Below are 17,790 nucleotides of genomic sequence, written 5' to 3'. Positions count from 1 at the left end.
TTCCTCACACCCCGAAGTTGCTTTACTTTTATTGTACTAGTGTGAATTTGTATGGTAAGAAATGCTCAAACACACAGCTAATACATTATAACCTGTTCCATCCCTGTGGACCAGCTTAGACCCAGTAACTCTGCCTGGGAACAGTTATTTCTGTCAAATTCAAAATAACAGCACTTAGCTTTAAACTACTTGCAAAGCTAAATACTGACAACCTGATATTTCCATCAAGCAGAGAGCACTTAGATGGTTACTACAGCCCAGCTAATTTATGGGAATCTTGAACTTGATCACATAGCTGTGGAGGAGATGGGCACATAGACCATAGTGGAACAGAGTCCTCAGTTCAAAAAATTTCTAGCAGCATAATTTGAGTTCTGGCTCACCTGTCTTGAAAGGAAGATGGTGGAGTGGGTAAGGTAGTGCTGCTCCAGGAGCAATGCTTCCTTGCTTCATGGCATGGCCAGCTGGGTTGCTGATGAACACCAGCTTCAATATCTGCCAGCTACCTTTTCAAGGGCAGACTGAAACCAGTTCATTCAACCTTGCAGTGGGAGGAGAGGAGCAGTTGCCCATTGTTCCAACAAATATGATACTTATTTCTTTAATTATCTGGATTGTCATGCAACCCACCATGTTGCACCTGATTTGTGGGAAAATTTCAGACAGTGAGAGTCCTTGAACACACACAAATTAGTCCACGAAGTTCAAGGAAGAAAGATCCCAGACATGGAGAGAGCCAGTTGCTGTCTGCAGCTACCTGATGGAAAGATACAGGGAAGATGAAGTCAGACTTCTCTTGGAGATGGGTGGCACCAGGCCAACAGGCAAGGGACACTAGTGAAAACGTGGGAAAGTCCATTTAGATAGCAGAAAAAACATTTTTTACCTTGAAATTGAACAAATGCCAATCAGATATCCCTAGTTAAATGTAAAACAATTTAAATGCCAACCTTTGTTTTAGTCAACAGTGTGTTGCATGGAAAGGCAAAATTTATTATTATTTAATTGTGTTTTAAGTAAAGACAGTGCACTTATTAAAGAACAGTAGCAATTCCAAGTAGGCTTGTCACAACAGGAGTACTAACATGATTTACAAAGGACTCTGCAGTATCATCAGCAGTAGTAATACTACTGAAGTATTTCCATTTGAATAAGCATTTTTAAGGGAGGGAAAGAAAAAAAAAAGAAGAAAAAAGAAGCTTATTTTACTTATATTTCATGATTCCAGAAATGCTTTTGGATAGAATCTTTCCCATCTAGTAGGTGTGAGGGCTTGAGTTTTAAACTGCTATGTGTATCTTAGTGTCCAGAATGAACACATAGAGGAAAAAATACAATCATTAAGCTTTTTTGGTGTGAAGAGGTATATTGGTATATACCAATGCTTGTTATTGTGAAAATTTTTAATGTATTTTTAGGCTGCTTTAGTTCTTTGTTTTTTAGTTATGAAACAACACTAGAAATAGCCTTATATATGCAACCTCCTGCTGTTTGAAATTGAATTCATTTAGTAAATTTTCTCTGTCATCTATTTTGCAGACTGAGACCAGGCAGAAGCAATTTATTTCTGTAGCTAAGAGTTTATTTCTGTAGGAAAGATTGCAACTTGACAGGGATTCAGTCCTCCCTTTGTCGATGTGAACTCTGAATTAAAACACAGTAGTACCAACAGGTACAAACTGCTTGTGAAGGGGCGTGATGGGGCAGAGCAGCATCTGCACAGAAGGAAAACTCGCAACAGTGACTTTAATATGTATTCCTGACAACTGGGCACCTGAAGCTGATCAGCCTTGGCTTCTTGGCTTGGTTCAGCTCATCCCTATCTCCCTTACTAGATTTTAGACCTTGACAGTGTGTAGATCCAGGAATTCTTCTTCTTTTTTTTTTTTTTTTTCTTTTTAGATTTTGTTTGACTGTAGTTACAAGAGCTGATCTCAGACTAGGCCTGCACAAGAAACTTCCTGCCATAGCTGTACCATTGAGAACATGAAACAGGCTAGTACAACAGATGAAGAGATCACCACATCTGCTAAATACAAGCAAAATGGTCTGTCAAAGAGGAAAACAGTTTTTCCCACTAGGTGACAGAGGCATTGACATGGCCAAAATGTGTACCTCTGCAAAATTTTATCCCCTCCACTTGCTCAGCTGACAAGTGATGGTAAATGGGATTTGACTTGTAGAATCATAGAATAGTTTGAATTGGAAGGAACCTTAAGGATCCTGTACTTTCAGTCCCCCTGCTGAGCCTTCCACTAGACCAGGTTAGACTTCAGATAAGGAGTGAGTTAACTCAGAACACAGAAATATCCTGAGTTAGAAGGGACCCCCAAGCATCATCGAGTCCAGCTTCTGGCCCTGCACAGCACCAAACCCAAGAGTCGCACTGAGTGGCCAAGAGCATTGTCCAAATGCTTCTTGAACTCTTTCAGGCTTGGTGCTGTGACGACTTCCCTGGGGAACCTGTTCCAGTGCCCAGCCATCTTCTGGATGAAGAAGCCCTTTCTAATACCCACCTGAACATCCCTGACACAACTTCAGGCCATTCCCTCAGGTCCTTCCTTCACCATCTTTGTTGCTCCTCCTTTGGATGCTCTCTAACAACTTTTTGTCTTATACTGTGATACCCAAAACTGCCCCAGCACTCGAGGTGAGCCATCCCCAGTGCAGAGCAGAGCAGAGTGGGACAATCCCCTCCCTTGCCCGGCTGGCCATGCTGTGCCTGATGCCAGGACAGGGCTGGCCCTTCTGGCTGCCAGGGCACTGCTGACTCATGTTCAGTTTGCCATTGACCAGGACTCCCAGGTCCCTTTCCGCGGCACTGCTCTCCAGCCTCTTATCCCTCAAGGACGGCTGAAACCAATTTGGCTGAATGTGCCTGACGTTGGATGCAGCAGAGATCGGGGTGGGGAAGCGTTTCCCAGAACAGAGAGCCCTGCAGGAAGGACGCGTGTCTCTGAGCGTTTCCCCTCTCGCTGCTGGTGGAGTCGGCGGGACCCACGGCCCCACGAGGGGACTCTGCCCGCCCGGGCAGCGGCAGCGCCAGCCCTTCCAGCGCGCCGCTCCCAAATTCAGAGACCCTGACACCTCTCGCGTGTCAGGGTCTCTGAAGCAGTTTCAGGGTGTTAAACTGGTATAGTTGTAGGTATGAACAGGATAACCAGAATAGTAGCTTCCAGTGGAAGCAGCAAAGTACCGGGGACACGACTGATAGCTACCACACGATCTAACTGTGCCCGGAACACATACAAATAAATGGTAACGAGCAAATTATTTGTATGCCTTGTTCCCACTAAATTTCCCCCAGCCTACGACACACTCATAGCCGCAATAGTTTAAGAAAGCCTGGTACAGAGAAAGTTTTTGAGATCAATCAAGTAGAGAAATCCTACCATATATGAGGAAAATAGCATCTTTCTACACACAGCTCAACACAGTAAAGGGGAAGGGGCATCTAAACAGCACACACTGACCAAGATAGGAGCTCAGTTCAACTTCTTTGTATCTTTTAATACAACCTTCATTAAAATTCTTAAGTTGAAATAACTGTGTAATGGCAATCACAAAAGTATAAGGAAAATATATATTCCAGTTCAAGAAGAGATACGTCCCTACAATGCATGAGAAAAATCAAGTGATGAGATCATTTAAATGCCATTGTACATACTCAACAATGCCCTGGCCAGATAGGTAACAGCAGCTGTCCAAGGCACAGTGCTTGACTGCTCACTGCTGTTAATAGATTACTAGCACTAAAAGAAATGGAGATGTAAACAGCCAGAGCAATGGCGACATAGGGGGACAATGCACAAAAACAGCAGTGACATCTTCAACTGTCAGCAGGATTGCTCTCCTTCTCCTGGCACTGGGCTCACATGACCACCATGATGTCTTCCAGCGGCTTCCGGCTCAGCGCAGGAACAGTGGCGTCTTTCTTGGGATAGCCAACGGGGAGCAGCAACAGCAGCTTCTCGTTCGCTGGCCGCTGGAGCAGCACCCGGAGCTGGGGGCCGCAGTTCAGGGGTGTGGAGGTCACTGTGTACAGACCCGCGTTCTGCAGCAAGACAGCAACAGTGAGACAGAGGTCTGTGCTCTTTATTTGTAGCGGTTTTTCCCACCACACCTGTACACGTCCTTCTGTCACCTAGTCCAGAAATGCTGCTTCGTTAGACCTGCTGCAGCCTTTAGAACATCTGATTTACTAGCAGCCTCAGTGGCACCATAAAAGATGCCTGCTCTGCTTACAGGGAAGTAGAGCATTTCTCCACCACAGCAACAGCACAGTCTGCCTGCCATGTCTGTGTGCTGTAGAGCCACAGCCTGCCTGCTGTGCCAGTGTGATGGGGAATCCATGGCCACAGGGAAGCTGAGAGGCAGTTGTGGGGATATGATTGGAATGTCATCCCATGGTGCTAGTGGTTGGACTAGATGATCTTGAAACATCCGTTCCAAACCAAGTTATTCCCTGATTCTATGATCTGGCTCATACAGAGAACTATTTCAGTTCTTGCCTCCATACAGCTGGCAGGAAGATGCCTTACAGCGTGTGAACACTTGAGGTCCTCCTCATGAGCTGTACCTTGCAGGGACAGAGGGCACAGGCTCTGCCTCAGAAGTTGTCACAGGAGTCTGTTGGCATCTCTCACAGTGGCCATTGTTACAGATTACATCAGAATCCCAAAATAAGTCTATGTATCACTCTTCCTCTTATTCAACATCTCCCAAAAACTCTAAAAAATCTGGACAAACAATAAGGAGCTGACATCATCCAAGGTGCGATCACACAGCTGAGTCACTTCCCGAGAACTGCACATGTGGATTTCAGTCTCTCTGTCTACGCAATGTAAGCATTTTGGGAGGCTTTGAGATACAAGTCAGCCAGGGAGAGGTGCCCAGGAAATGCACCCATCACGTTAAGTAATCTCTATGAGCTTCTCAAGAGAAGAGCTAATAGTGATGGTGCTGAATGGTGCCTGAGGAGCAGCAATGCACGAAAGAAAGTGTCATTCAAAACAGAATGGAGGAGAAATGGCAGTGCATGGTAGGAAATTGGCCTAATATAAGAGGAGGCACCTTGCTGTTATCTTGCTGACAAGCCAGGTTAACTATCAGAATAGCTTCTCTATTTAACACTTGTGTGAGTACATCAGGTACAAGAAGCAGAACTGAGCACTGAGAAACTACTGAGAAAATCTAACTGGCTGGTGTCAAACATGCTGAGCTTTACAGATCAGTTCACTTTAAGAAATGTCTCAGAAAGACTGATTGAAATAGTACAGCATGTTCTGTGGAATATGTTCCTGATTTTTTTTTTTCAGCATTGTATACTAAAAGTGGTTTGGTGTCAAGCTGTTTTATAGGGATTACTGAAAAGAAGGGGCCAGTGTGGCACCACACAGTCGTGCTTGGGTAGTCTGAAGAGCCTGTCAGCCCTGTTAGCATAAGGCAGAAACCACAGGGGCTGAAGACTGTGCCGAGAAAAGAGTGACAACTCTGAAAGCTACATTATATTTTTCTTCCCGTTAACCAGTACTGAGGATAGGAATCACCTTCTCAGATATAGACCTGTTTAGAATAACATTAAATCTCAAAACTAAGACATATTGCCAGGAATTGGAGTAATCCAGGAGACTGAAACTGTTAAAATCTAAACTAGGTTCCACCCACATTTGGGCAGAACAGTCTTGGTAGATAATCCAAAATAATATATTGACTCACAGTATGCTAGTTCTGTCAACGTACCTGCAGTGCAGCAAGCAGGATACCACAGGCAATGGAAACACTGATTTCATTGTAGTAGTGGGTCTTCTTTTTGCCATTTGGAAGCAGCCCATATACCTGCTTGAAAATGAGGATCAAATACGGAGCAGTGTCCAAGTACTCTTTGATCCAATTTGTTCTGCAAAAGAATGTTTAATACATTTATTTTGCAACCTTTTCACTTTCCTGTAAGTTACATTTACTGTCTGCAAAGGGACACTAATGGTACATGACAATTATAGCAATAGACTAAACCTTAGAACATACTGCAAAGGATTAAATATTATCAGCTTAAATAGAAACATTTCAGAAAGAAAAAAAAGCTTGAATAGAGTTCTCAATTTCAACAGATTTGGCTGAGGAGTTGATGTGCTCACTCTGAAGAGTGGAATTGCATACATATAAGAGATAGTTCTTGACCTCTTATCTATGAACTGGCCTCATGAGCATTTGCCTTTGGGATTATATAATTCCTGGAATTTTGCAGATTTGCCTGTTACCAGAAGTGCCAACTTTTTTCTCATTGCAGGGAAGACTGCTGTCAGAAAAGTTCAAAACTATTTTGTCTAAGGTCTAAACCTAAATATATTTCAATGGCAAAAATTGTTATTCTGTTCCTGGGTATTTAATCCTTGTTACAATTCATTTGGTTCCCAATTTCTTAAATGACAGTCATGATACAGGACTTAGACAAGAAAATGAGTGTTTTCTACTGTTGTCACTCAAAACATAAGAACCTCTGGCATTTAGTTGTTTGCATAGCACATAAATTTGCATAGCACCTAAGCACCTGAAAATAGTAACATAATCAAACAAGTAGGGCAAGTCAACCCTAGAAAACTTTGTGCACATGCTCCATTTGACAAGCCAAGGCTCTGCAGATATCTTCCTATTGTGTGAAGTTAAGCAAGTCAGTCAGACTTCGGAGGGAATTTGGAACAATTAAATATTGCATAATTCAGCACTTGGATAGGGACAGGCCTTGGGGCTTCCTCAGTTGGTAGCAAAGTTTCCAGTGACTTTGGGAGCTTGACTGTTTGGCAAACAACAGAAAAAATCTGGGACAAGAGTTTCAGCCGCAGAGGTTACATAGGAAAATATAATGATGGAGACAAGTGTTTGGAAAACTTTCAAAATAGAGAGCATGTAATCCCTTTTACTGGAAGAAATTTTAGGAACCAGCCACCAAGGCACAGTTCTACATATATTTAGAAGCTTTTGTTTCCAAACATAGATTTTAGAAAAACATTAAAAGTGAGAGGGAGGAAGAAATAGAAAATTATAGAAATCTTTCATCCACTGAAACAACAGCTATCTTCACACCCCTTAGGTAATTGACTTTTCATACCTCAATCTTTTCAGGTCATTAACCCATCTGTCTCCCATCCTTTTTTTGTAGTTGATTTCCTCTTCTTCTTCTACAATTTCACGAATCTTATGTTTTAAATACGGATCTTGCACTACCACAAAGGTCCAGGGCTCAGTGTGTGCTCCACTAGGTGAAGTGCCTTCATACAAAAACAGGGAAAAGTAAAAACCCAGAAAGGAGGGTGGACAATGAGAGGTATCAGCTCTTCCTTGTGAGCTTTTAGGCTGACCACCTAAGCAATGGGAAAGCAAGTGGATGAAATGGGAAGAAAAGGACTAAGTTCTGGCAGACAATCCTATTCATTACTTTCTCAAAGAATGTGAAATCCCACTGAAGAACAGAGGTTAGTCCTTTCATACTGCCATTTTACAGGAAGCCAGAGTAAAGGATTTGTAAAAAATTCCTTTTTTGGTGGTTCTTATGATGAGACAGTAGTATGGTGCAATATTATGAATGCAGTAATGCTATTACAAAGTGTCGTACCAAAAGCAGAGCTCTGTCTGAATACACAGCCAACTCTGACGTGGTTTTAGCTAAAGGGTGAAAATAATGGCCTTCAGGAAAGCAAGGCTGAGTGATCACCAGCAGGAACCTGTCAGTGACTGACAAAGATAAGGAGCTGTACAACACAGACATGTGGCATAGAGCATAAAGGTTTGAGTTTGTTGTCCCAAAGACAGTTGGTGTTCATAGGTGTGCACATATCTATTATATATGTTATATTTACCTTTAATATATATTATATTTGTACTTGCTCACCCACCAACATCACTGGAGAAATATTTTAACTGCCTAGAGGTTAAAAGCCAGAAGCTGAAGAATATATATCTGCACAGGTTCACACATATATCGATTAAGAAGACTGTTTATATCTCTGTCGTCCCTCATACACATTTTAAAATACTTGAAGAACTTGAATGCAATACTTGCATACAATACTAGTACAATACAATACTGGTTTTAGTTCAAGAAACGCTGAATAAGCAGCTTGAACTTTCTTGATATATGAAAATGTTTTTATATTGTGAACCTTGCTTCTCCTCAGGTTTGGGTAAAACCTGATGCCATTCATGCTTCCCTTTGTTTTCTTCTTCTCTACACAGCCCAAGGCTTTCAGGGTTACTAAGTACTTCATCTGCACGCCAGGCTTGTTTGCTTTGCTGCATTTGCCAAAACATGCTCAGTGTTTTAATGATGCCTAGTTAATTAGAGGGACATGGAGACTCTTTACAGTGCAGTAACAAAGCTGCTTACAGTTCTTAAAGGGAAAATAATGCACCTCAGATGTGGAGATTCTTTAGATTATTAACCCTGCTAAAGGCTACTGAACTTTTCTCCAAGGCAGCTTGGGAATATTTTCTATGGTAGCAGCAGCTGGCTCATAGAATAAGAGAAATCATGAGAGTCAATACCGCTCCTGGCTGAAGTCGATGGGTGCTAGTTCATTCCAGCTACAGGTGAATCTAGGAAAACCATAAGCAAAATTCCAGTTCCCCTAACTTTTCCACACCACCTTTTCACAGTTACACAGTTGAACAGCAATGCTGATCCTTTTTATTTCCCCGGACCTTGAACTACTCAGTACCTACCTGCTGTTCTGATGACATTATCGATAACCTCCCTGGGGACTGGCTCATCACTGAGAAACCTGACAGATCGCCTCTTATTTAGAAGCTCATAGAATGTCTGCGACCTCTTAATCATTTCAGCCTCAGAGTAGCGCTCGCCAGTGAAGTGGACATGGGCAACATTTTCTTCAAGTCCTTGCCACTCTTCCTCACCCTCTGCAAGAAAATACAAGTGGTTAGAGATTTTTTTGCTGGAGAATGCTCTTGATATCCTCGGCATTTACACTGTTAAGGCACCTTGTCTTGCACTGGCATACACGGCACTTCTACACCACTGGTAAGGCAAAGTCTGAGGTTCCAGTTGACACAACTCATTGATCCCCAGCCCCAGCTACTGAATAAACACCTTGTTTAAATACCAAGATGCTGGAGGGTCCTGGTGGGCTCTAGTAAGTGTGATCCACAAAGAAGTCATTGCCTTCTCCACTTCAGCCTGCAAGCCTGCCTGCAAAAATGGGTTACAAGCTGAAACAGCATTGAAAAAGTGGACAGGTTTCCAGCCCAATTTTCTCAGCAAGTAAATGTGAACATGTGTGTTCCTTCTTGAGCTGTTCAGTAAGGGAAAAAAATCAATTAAATTACTGAAGTTAAGGAGAGAGCTTAACTACCAATATGTGTAAAATCTCTGAAGAGCTGAATGTCAACTTCTTCAATATTTGTGTTTGATAGCAGAAACATTGCAAGCTTTGGCTCTGCAGAAATGTGACTTTGTGGTCAAGCTCTTTGGTTTCCCAATACTTTCAGCATAAGAGGAAATGGATGTCAGGCATCTATATTTAGGATAACAACATATCAAATGTAGGATATTGTTTTTCTTGGCTTTAATTTAAAAATTCAAAATGATTCTCAATTTCACTGAAATCTGTCTGTTTATATCACAAAATGAATCTTCTGTTGTCTTTGAGGCCTCTTTCTCCCCCATATTCCTAGAATCAGCATGGACAGCATTTTTTTTGCAGCTATGATGTGGAAGTTAAAGCCATTTAAATGCTGCATTTTGACTAGTCAATAATATTGAGCAATCTGCTACAGAGAGCTGAGTCAGGAAAAAATATTCCAGTTCCTTTTCTGTTGCTATTAGGCTATTTTTCCCAAATTATAGCAATCTCCAGCACAAATTCAAACAGCAATTACTTCTGTGTTTTAGTAGTATGCAGTTGCCTTAGAGACCAGGCTGGCTTTTTGTTCATTTTAAAAGCAAGGAAATATTCACAAGTGTGCCTCAGCCTGTGCAAAGGGGAGAAATAAATCCAGTTTCACAAACTGCATCTAAACAGAATGGTTCTGGTCCCCAAACCACACACATTTCATTTTGTGTACAAAGAATTCACCCTGAGAATTTGTTTTGTTTAGCATTTCATGCCTGTGTTAAGCACTCTTGGTCATAGTCTGCAAGGACCTGGCTCCAGGTTAATGGAAAGCCGTGAGCCCTTGTAAAAAATATTTTAGTGATCATCTTGTTCCTGTACAAAAAGTAAAAGGGTGCCTCTTGATAATGTTCCCTTTGTGGTTTTCACTCAGTAAAATAGTGAGTGCTTGCTTGTTTTGGGTTGTGGGGGGGTTTTCCTGTGTAAGTAGAAGAGAAGTGAAGCTGCTGTTTGGTCAAGATAGTTCAACTTAATAATAAGGTGAAAAAAGAAATGTACTTCCAAAGATTTTGAACATGGGACAAAGGCGAGATGGCTAAAGAGAATGGAAAACCTCAATACACTCAATGTGGGAATACTGGCTGAAGCAGAAAAATCTAGAAGTGCAGGAATTGACACACAAAACCAAAACAATCCCGGCAAATTCTTTTTTTTAATAAATTAATCTATTATATATTCTCTTCCACCATGTGTCTACCATTCTTTCTTAGCAGTTAACATTATCCATATGCTAACTTTAAATCATTATCAGCACCATCTGTTTAGTGCATGCTCTCTATATCTCTAATTGCTGTGTTTAGACACAGTCCTGTTTGTACAGTCACGTTATACAATACCACAAGTGTCTTGTTTATATCTCTTTGTATTCCACCACTTGATGGACAACAGACATCCTGCTTGCAAGTCTATTACCTTGTTAGCCACATTCTCAAGATTACCATCAATTCTGTTGCCCATTTACAGTAGTCATCAAGCTTCCTGCTTTTTAAGTAAATCTGGAATGGTTTTGGCTCAGACATCCCAAATGGAATCTCATTTTAAACATACATTTTTCTATCTCTATCAGAAATTCCTCTCTGGATACATTTTAGGATGATAACTATGCTCTTCCCAGCAGTCCATATGGAAGGTTATAATCAGCCTACAAATAATGTAATAAACTTTACCTCAGTTTGAAGCATGAGTTCTTAATTAAAAACTCATACTGAGAACAGTAAGCTGTCATTTCACTTCTGTTGGCCATTTTTTTTACCTATGCTGACACTTCTCTGTGTTGCTAGCTTGCAGTTGTATGTCATTAAGATATTTAACTTTTACTCTCCTCGGTTTTATGCAAAGACCACCAGATAATATTTACAATTGATCCTGAGACTGATCCTTGAGAAACCCTAGTCAAGACTACTGCATTTTCTTTCCAAACAAGTTTCTTCTCTAGAGAATTGTTTCCTGAGCATACAATTCCTCTCTATCTCTCTTTTCCAGTGTAAAGACATGATGCATAGGAAAAAAATTCAATGTATATAAAGAAAGCTTTCACATCTTTAGTATTAAATGCTGGGTAACTGACCCTGTGGGTTCTTTATCTGATTAATGGCAGACTGCTGCAAAATGGGCCACTGCAGGAATCCCAGTAGTGAATGCAGCCCTGAACTGAGTGTGACTAATAGGGAACTAAAAGAGATGGATTACCCTACTAGTGGGTTATAAATAGTGGTTAGCAGGCTGATCCTGGAAGCCTCAAGAGTGGGTCAGGGATCTTAAGCAAAAGAAGTAGCAAGTTGGAGAGGCACAGAACCCGGAAGAAAGAACCCAGCATCAAAATATTGTGAAACTTACCTCAACTGGAATATAATTGCCAAAGCTCTCTTAAGATCATAAGATAAATAGAATGGCTATTGTATAAAGAGAAAACTTATTATAAGGAAAGCTGAGAGGTAATCTGGTTGCTCTCCATAAACCACAGGAGGGTATATACCATGGTTGGAAGAGAATCCTTTAAAATCAAGAGGATGGAACAGATTAAATATATATACAGTAGTATTAAATAAGTTTGGACAGGCAGAAAGGTAGAGAAGGGGTTTTAATCCATAGTAAGAAATTCTGGACCAGCCTTTCAGCAAGGGTAAAGAAAAAGTGTCACAAAAGTCTAGTTTTCATGTTCATTCAGCTGATGACAAAGGCTGGAGATATTTGCAGCAGCAGAAAGATACACATGGTAATGCATTGTGTCCATCTAAGTCTTGTGTTCCTAAATGATACAAAACACAAACTGTCATTGAAAAGGAGGTTTAAATTGCTACTGCCTCATCCATGTCAGTGGTAGTATTACTGAGATATGGGAAGTCTTTGAAACTGGGGAGAGGAGAAATGCTTTTTAGTGGGACAGGTCTATTATAAGGAGTATCACACACAACTAGCAGCACATTTTCAGGAGAAATTGAACATTTGGGACTTTGTGTGTTGTTTTGTAGTCCTTAAGTAGAGTGCATCATCAAGTGTCCTTGCCAAACCACAGCACAACAATCTCTCATTCTGAATCTTATAAATGAAGAAAAAAGTTACAGGATAGATGGGCATGCAAACAAATCTGAAGTACTGCCAGTTAAAGCATTAAACAAATGGACTGAGTGCTTTGCACTTAACAAAAGAATTGGGTTTCTGGCTGCTACGAGAAACCTTCATCTCTTCAGCTGTGGAAAGCACAACACAGACAAACTCAGGAGCACTTGGCCCTCACCATTCTACCCTTCATTGCCAATAAGTGACCCTACTGAGTCTGCCCAAGCAGTTCAGCTACTTACAGTGAATGCTCTGCTGCTCAAAGGTATGTCCTTCTCATGGGAAACAGCCCTGAGGGTTCCACTTCAGGGAAGGCTCATGGGGCTACAAGTGAGGTTGGTGCTATTCTGTTTTTGTAGCTGAGTGATTCACTCTCTCAGCAAATAGACCTTGCTTTGGTCAGGGACATGAATCAAGAGACTTGGGTCTTCAGCTGCCTCTTCCTATTCAGGGGGCTGCTGAAAATTCAGCTTGTTCTTGCGGGGCAGCCCTAGATTCTAGCTTTAGACAAGGCTTTAAGAATGTAACCTTCATGTTACCTAACTCAAATTCTCTTCAGAGGAACTTAATCTTTAAACACAAGCCAGGCAAAGACATTTAAGTAGAACTGAGCTTGTCTGATAAAGCAAGATACATTTATAAAATAACAGAATTTACACAGCAGGTATAGTATTCTTTAGTGTTACAAAAATCTCTTTATACATCCATGTTTCTAATTCAGCATCCATGTTTCCATTTCAGCAGTTTTCATTTACTAGTGCAGTCAGTGAAAATTTTTACACTGACAACAAATTTAACATATTTTGATTTTTAATTAAGGCTCTAGCAAAGTAACAGATCCTTACTAACTCTTTCTTCTCCTTAATACTCTTCTCATTTAGGCTGGGCTGAAGAAAAATTTCCTGGTGAAGAAAAATTTCCCTATGAACGATTAAATTATTTTCATTTTTCTAGAGATAAAGGACACAACTGTTTTACAAAGAAATTAGTTTGAATCCAACACCATTAAGGGAAATATCATTATTTGTTACTAAAAGAAAAATAGCAAGAAAATTTAATATTGGATGACATGGTATATTGATAAAGGTTTTCTTTAAAAGTAAATAAAACTTATCAACAGTACCAACATGTCTACCTGTCAAAAATTTTTTGCAAGCAATTTTTTTGGTAATAAAAATTAGTACAGTTTTGAATTTAGTACCTGAACAACAGGGAAAGCCACTAACACATAAAAGACTAAAATGTTATATATGGAGCTGTGGCAGTGAGGCTCCTTGATAAGAGCTAATAGGTTTGTTTATGCAAAGGATCTAAATTTCTTAAAGATCTTATATAGCTGATGGAAACAGCTATAATCCAAGATGGTAATTCATAGATTATCATTTGAACTACCCACAGGAATTCTAATGTGCAGCAATTTAACTGAAGTCGTAAGTCATTAGTGACAAAGAAATTATGGAATAATTTTATACAGAATCTATTTCGCATTGAACAAAGGAGGATACAACAGGTGAACTGATTTGTAAAGAAATTTTATATATTTAGAAAATAGTCAACAGGGTTTAAACCCTTCTTGGTATCAACTATTTTCAGGAACTGATAAACAACAGTAGCTCAAAGTACACTGAACACTGAGAAAAGAGCTATAATAGTTCTCAGAAAAAGGTCTATATGCAGAAGAACACTAAGTTTTAAGATTCCTAGAAGCAGACTGAGGGAAGTGTTATTATGGGGAAAAAATAACCCAGACAGACCCCTCAAAAAGTCTTTGAAACCAGCATGAGGGAGAAAAAAAAAGACCTGCATTAACTACAACTTTAAGAAATTGATAAGAACAGAACTCTGTAGATTTTTGTTTTACAAAGAAATAAAGTGAGTTTATGGAGGATAGTTAGGAAGTAAGAAGAAGGAAGGTTACATTTTGAGCTTAGACTTTTTTGTCCAAGCTGTGAACCAGAAAAAACTAATGAAAATAAAGGGCATTCTGTATGGGTTAAAATATGCAGCTGAGGGACTAGATTATCACCACCACCACATTTTGCTCTTAAATATTTGATCAACACAGCTCCCATCAAAGCTGCCATTGACATTCTCAGAAACCACAAATGGAGGACCTTTGTAAAAACAGTAATAAACCCATTTGCAATTTTTTAGCTGTGCTGAGACCAAATATGTAGCACTGAGTGATAAAGTGGGATGACCACAGATAGAAACTCTCTGCTCACATTTTCCCTTTGCTCACTCTAATAAGGCCTGGGAAGAGACTGTGGGGAATTCAGCAGGATCTCCTCTCTTTCCTTACACTGTCCATAGAATGTCTCATAGGTCTGAGATCTGCTGTACAGAGTCTCTGAGTATATATATATATATATATATATATATATATATATATATATATATGTGTGTGTGTGTGTGTGTGTGTGTGTGTGTTTTGCACTCTGATCTGTGGTGTCTGGAGGGAATTTGCACCAAGGGTAACACTACATGAGGACTGCCTCCTTCCTGGGAGCTGACAAGCTCAGGGCACAGCAGCAGGGTTGTGCTGATTATTGCTGTCACTGCGGAGAAGTCCAGAAGATTGCACCTCCTTTATTCGTATCAGCAGATAAAATTCAAACAACAAAGGTGTTTAGGATAAGATTTTTCTTACCTTCTTCTTCTAAGGGATGATCAGTGCTATCTTTTAAATCTTCATCCACCCATGGGCGAGATGGATGCTTGCTTTTAGTGTCACGTTTTTCTTTCTCTCCATTTGTCTTCTTCATTATTACCCCAATCAAAACACATATAATGGCTATAAATACTGGTGTGAGGGAAGAAAAGAGTGCCATGACTGTGGAAATGTGGAGCCCTTCTTCCACGTTCAGTAGTTTCTCATGAAAAGGAGAGGCTGAACAGGAAAGAGCCGCAAAGCAATAAGCAAAAAGGGGTGGAGTCAAGGTTCAGTCCTCCATCCTATCTTGCTTCTACTTTTCAGACACCGCCTCCACAATCTCATCTGTGATGGGCTCCTGCTGTTAATAAACAGCTCCTGCAGTTAAAAAAACTCCAGACCCAGGTTTATATATTTCCTGAGAAGAAACATCTTATAAACAGCAAGCAGAGGCATTGACCATACACATAAATGCTGTCCAGTGCAAAATAAAATTAAAAACCCCAAGGTCTTTTCAAACTCCAGACTAAGGCAAAAGACTTCTCCCCTCTTATTTTTATTGTTATGGTCATCCCAGTAATCTTCCTTGTAACAGTGATTATGAGAAGAGCCAAGTGGGAATACAACTTTCAAAAACCAATGGCACCTCTTCATTGTTTAACTCATAAAATTAGCATTTTACATGTATCCCAGGAATTCAGAATATCGCCAATCGCAAATCAATTTGCAGCACCACCCTCGGCTATGTCAACAGGTCAATAGAACAGATAAGTAAAGGGGGCAGCATTGCCTCTCTATAAAGCGTGAGTGAGGCAATTCACAGAGCCCTGTATTCATCCTGGCTGTTCTGGGGGAACTGACAGGAAGAATTCAAGGAGTCAAAGTAAAATTATGTGAAGGCTGCAGTGAATTTAAAAGGCATGTTTCAGCATCTTATTGAAGATTAAAAACCAATAGGATCCTGGTATAATCTAATAATGGTCAATGCCTAAATGCTTAGTCCATTTTTACCTCAGGCAGCTTCTTGGGAACTGAGCCAACACAGCAACACTGATTTGCTGTATTTACCTGGGGCTATTGGGACATACTGGATAATGAAAAGTCAGATAGCAATGGGTGCTGAGGGCTGTGATGGAGAGGGTGCAGGAGTGCTCTCTGTATGCAGTCACCAGTGTCCATCAGCTCTTCTTAGCACCTGCTAAGCACCATCCTTGCCAAGCCTTATCTCATGCCATACAGGGCCATTTCTGATGTCCTGGCATCCATGGCAAGTTAATCACATTTTGAATAAGCCCTCCCAAGGTAAGTGGGGGCAGTTGTGAGTGTAGCTATACCAGGAGATGGTGAGTCCCAAGGCATGTCAGCACTGCAGCTGGCACTTGCAGGGGGTCATTGCAGTCCCCTTTCCTCAACATGAAAACCAGGACACAAAGGGAGAGAGAATTTGGGGTATGCACAGGTTCCATCCTGACAGGTTCTCTGTCCATGCCTTACCACTCATGCCTCTCACCCCACCAGTAATGCAGGGCTGGGCACACCCTTATGGTCCCACTTGACACTGTCACTCCAAGGGCTCCCTACCTTCCAATGCTCCAGAAGATACTGGCAGCTGCCTTGAGGATTGGTCTGTTGGGAAGTGCAGATCAATGACCAGGTTGCTGCACAAGAAGAGGAATGTGTGACCACACTGGTTTGCCTCACACAGTGATAGTCTGGCTGACAGTCCAGACCTATATCCTCTTTTAATACAAGCTCCTTGTGTGAAAAGGGCAAGGTCAAGTGAATTGCTCAGCTGTGCACATATTCTCCGTATGTGCTTAGAGGCAAAATGAAACTGCCTCAAAGCTTGTACCCAGGCTGGGCTTTTTCTCAGCTGCCCAGCTCAGATACAGAATACTTTACTGCTGTTGCACTGCATCCTACTCCAACACACAAGCCCCCAGTTCTTGTAGGTACCAGTCCTTATAGGCAGTATTTGGGATCTGTAGAACCAAGAACCAGCCAAGAACCAGCCAAGGAACTGCGCAAATCCATCAGAGATGTAATAAAGAGAACATGAGAAAGTTGTGCTTAGGTTCCTAATTTAATCTAATACAGTAAAGTTGGCAATAAACTTCCATTTACCTCTAGCTAAAAGGACAATTTTCTTGAAAATCCAAGCCATGAATCTTGTCTTTCCCACTCTCCAGTCAATTTGTGACCTGGGACATATTCTTGGGTCATTGATTTGGGCTGCACGTATAAAAAGCCCCAAAACCAGTATAGAAACAATTATCATGTGGGAGAAAAAGAAAATATGTAAGTTTATCCTCTCTCTCCTTGATTTAGAGTGGATATTTAAACTCATTTGTCCTACCTGCTGGCTGTCCAGTCATGGGAAGAGGTACTTTACCTAATCCCAATTAGAAACATTAAATTAATTAATGAGAATAGAGAAGGAACTGGCAGTTTCATCAGATACGTTTTCAACAGCCTACTCTGTGGCAAGGGAGGAAAACAGAATGTGGTCTGAATGGCACTGACTGTTTCTCCCACAGGGAATGTATTAACCTTGATTATTCACGTGCACATAAATTAGGGTCTGGATTCTTTGCAGAATTCATCCTATGAGGAGACAGGTCTGTGTTGAAAAGCAATATAGAAGGGTGAATGAGGTTGTTTAAAATAACTACC

General features: G+C 40.9%; 1 protein-coding gene across 1 annotated transcript; it reads right to left on the bottom strand.

Moving 5' to 3' along the window:
• Positions 1–3,485: 3,485 nt before the first annotated feature.
• IYD (iodotyrosine deiodinase) lies at positions 3,486–15,381 on the bottom strand. The gene is made up of 5 exons (XM_068184586.1): positions 15,115–15,381; positions 8,719–8,913; positions 7,109–7,268; positions 5,743–5,899; positions 3,486–4,054 (listed from the first exon to the last, which is right to left on the bottom strand). The coding sequence occupies exons 1-5, from the start codon at positions 15,293–15,295 to the stop codon at positions 3,872–3,874; spliced, it is 876 nt and encodes a 291-aa protein (XP_068040687.1). The 5' UTR covers positions 15,296–15,381; the 3' UTR covers positions 3,486–3,871.
• Between the last annotated feature and the right edge of the window lie 2,409 nt (positions 15,382–17,790).

The sequence above is a fragment of the Anomalospiza imberbis genome, chromosome 3 (assembly GCF_031753505.1).
Source record: "Anomalospiza imberbis isolate Cuckoo-Finch-1a 21T00152 chromosome 3, ASM3175350v1, whole genome shotgun sequence".
Classification (NCBI taxonomy): Eukaryota; Metazoa; Chordata; class Aves; order Passeriformes; family Viduidae; genus Anomalospiza; species Anomalospiza imberbis.
This window is presented reverse-complemented; position numbering and strand designations above follow the sequence as displayed.

Coding starts and splice junctions, on each gene's coding strand:
- IYD (XM_068184586.1), bottom strand. CDS start 15,295: ATGGCACTCTTTTCTTCCCTCACACCAGTATTTATAGCCATTATATGT. Junction 7,269..8,718: donor TAATGTCATCAGAACAGCAG/GTAGGTACTGAG, acceptor TTTTGTATGAAG/GCACTTCACCTAGTGGAGCA. Junction 4,055..5,742: donor TCCTGCTTGCTGCACTGCAG/GTACGTTGACAG, acceptor GTCTTGCTGCAG/AACGCGGGTCTGTACACAGT.